A 2,749-nucleotide genomic window follows, 5' to 3' on the forward strand; every position below is an offset into this window, starting at 1 on the left:
ACAGTCCGTAAGTCCCTTCCGTCACTCGGGACTTAGATAATACTTAAGCATCCAAAAATCAGCTTCTCTGAAGCAAACGACGGACCAGCAGTACGGACCGTAGATCGACCTACGGTCCGTCAATCCTCTCCGTAGCTCCATACTTAGAATCTTCAAAAAATCAGGTACTGGAACCCTCGCAGTATCACTCTACGGATCAACAGTACGGTCCGTAGATCAGTCTACGAACCGTCAATGGGCACCGTGGTTCCACACTTGGTCAGATTTCCTTGATTTATCCTCAATACCATGCCTACTTATCTACGGTCATAACCTACGGACCGTGAATGGATTTACGGTCCGTAGATCACCTCCGTGGATGCCCTTTTTCGGCTAATTCCTTCAGCTGTCTCTAAGCTTCCGCGCCTGAACACCTTTCCTGCAAAACATGATAAAAATGCATAAAAACCAATACAAAAAGGCCCTAGACACACACAACTTGTAAGTGAAATGTATTAGAAATACCGTAAACTCACGGTATATCACTTCCAGAAGGTGAAACATTGCCCAAGTCCTTTTATGATTCAAAGAATATTATTAAAGATTTAGGACTTGAATATAAAAAGATACAAGCATGTCCAAATGATTGCATGATTTATTGGAATGAGACGAAAGATAGAACGTCTTGTAAGTTTTGCAAAGCTCCAAGATACAAACAGTTTAAAGGTGCAGTTAATTCCAGTTTAGAAACATAAAAAATTCCATCAAAGGTGTTTAGATATATTCCATTACTACCACGACTTCAAAGACTATTTATGTCAGCTAAAACATCTACTCAAATGAGATGGCATGCTGAAGGTCGCACTAGAGATGGGGTAATGCGACATCCTGCAGACAGTATTTCTTGGAGGAAATTTGATGAAGCGCATACAGATATTGCTTGAGATCCTCAAAATGTTAGACTTGGATTGGCTTCAGATGGTTTTAGTCCATTTAGGTCTATGTCTATCTCACATAGCACATGGCCTGTTATCTTGATTCCATATAATTTGCCACCATGGTTGTGCATGAAACAGCCATATATGATATTACTAACTATTATTGATGGTCCTCGTGCACCAGGTAATGATATTGATGTCTATCTACAACCCTTAGTTGATGAGTTAAAAGAATTGTGGGTTGGTGTTGCCACTTATGACGCATCAAACAATCACATGTTTCAAATGCGTGCAGCATTGCTTTGGACAATTAGTGATTTTCCAGCGTTAGGTAACTTATCAGGATATGGCGTGAAAACTAGATATGGTTGTCCATGTTGTCTTACCAAAACTAAATCTACAAGATTGAAAAATGGGCGAAAATATTGTTTCATGTCTCATAGGCGATGGTTATCTCATGAACACAAGTTTCGAAAAGATAAAGTGGCATTCAATGGCCTTGTGGAGTTAGATGGAGCACCTAAATGGTTGACAGGAATTGAGATTCTTAAGCAATTGAATAATATTAAAAATAAATTTGGTAAAGATCTATTGGCCAAATCTCGTAAAGGAATGGGATGATGTTGATAATTTGGTGCAAAATATATGGAACAAAAGAGCATATTTTTTGAGTTGGAATACTGGAAAGACAATATGATTCGTCACAATCTTGATACGATGCATATTGAAAAGAATGTCTTAGACAATATATTTTGGACATTATTGAATGTTGATGGAAAAGGAAAAGATAATTTAAACTCCCGTTTAGATTTACAAGAGATGGGGATCCGAAAAGCTTTGCATCCTAAGAAAAAGGCTAATGGAAAATATTTTCTTCCTCCTGCATGTTTCACATTGAGTAACACACAAAAAGACATCCTCTTACAGGTGTTAAAAGATGTGAAAGTGCCAGACGGATATGCTTCAAATATCTCAAGTTGTGTTGATCTCAAGCAACTCACAATGCATGGGTTGAAGAGTCATGACTGCCGTATTATAATGCAACAACTCCTTCCTATTGCCTTGCAGAATCTCCTGCCAGTGAATGTACTTAAGCCATTGATTGAATTAAGTAATTTCTTTAGGGGCATTTGTTCAAAAGATCTGAAGATAGGTGACTTAGAAAAACTCCAAGATCGAGTTGCAATAACTCTATGTCATTTGGAGAGAATATTTCCTCCATCTTTCTTTGATATCATGGAACATCTACTTATCCATTTAGCTGAAGAAACAATGTTGGGAGGACCTTCAAAATATCGCTCAATGTGGTTTATCGAACGGTATCATTTTGTTATTTTTTTATCATACTTACAAGAAATTGTATTTGTATTCTAATAATTGTCTATTTTAGGTTCTTGCTTTGTCTTAAAAACTACGTAAGGAATAGACGTTATCCAGAAGGTGCGATTGAAGAGGGACGTTGGATAGACGAATTAATGACGTTTTGCTCATGGTATTTAGATGACGTCGAGACTAAGTCTAATCCACCTTTAAGAAATTATGTTTTATCTGCACGTGCTCAAGCCCACAAATATGTTTTATTTAATTCTACCTCCACCACTTCATATCGTGAGTAAGTATTAAATCATAATTTATACTTAGTAATTAATTATTAAATAATTTTCTTTCAATTTTTAATTAAATAGTTATGTGTTTTACTTCCGTAGTGAACATATAAAAGAAATCAAGAAGGAAAATCCTCGTCTATCAAGACATAATGTGGATCGAATTCATAATGAAAGATTTCAACTATGGTTTAGAAATCATGTAAGTATCAACTAGCTAAAATATTT

At 36.3% G+C, this 2,749-nt stretch overlaps 1 protein-coding gene across 1 annotated transcript in view; it reads left to right on the forward strand.

Annotated features, from left to right (window-relative positions):
* The first annotated feature begins 1,562 nt into the window (after window positions 1-1,562).
* LOC107059947 (uncharacterized) overlaps window positions 1,563-2,749 on the forward strand; it is a 1,855-nt gene continuing 668 nt past the window's right edge. The window contains exons 1-2 of the mRNA XM_015307060.1: window positions 1,563-2,236; window positions 2,308-2,529. Of these exons, the coding sequence (XP_015162546.1) occupies window positions 1,563-2,236; window positions 2,308-2,529 (896 nt within the window). The remainder of the gene's footprint in view (window positions 2,237-2,307; window positions 2,530-2,749) is intronic.

Source organism: Solanum tuberosum, unplaced genomic scaffold, assembly GCF_000226075.1.
Source record: "Solanum tuberosum cultivar DM 1-3 516 R44 unplaced genomic scaffold, SolTub_3.0 scf00049, whole genome shotgun sequence".
Classification (NCBI taxonomy): Eukaryota; Viridiplantae; Streptophyta; class Magnoliopsida; order Solanales; family Solanaceae; genus Solanum; species Solanum tuberosum.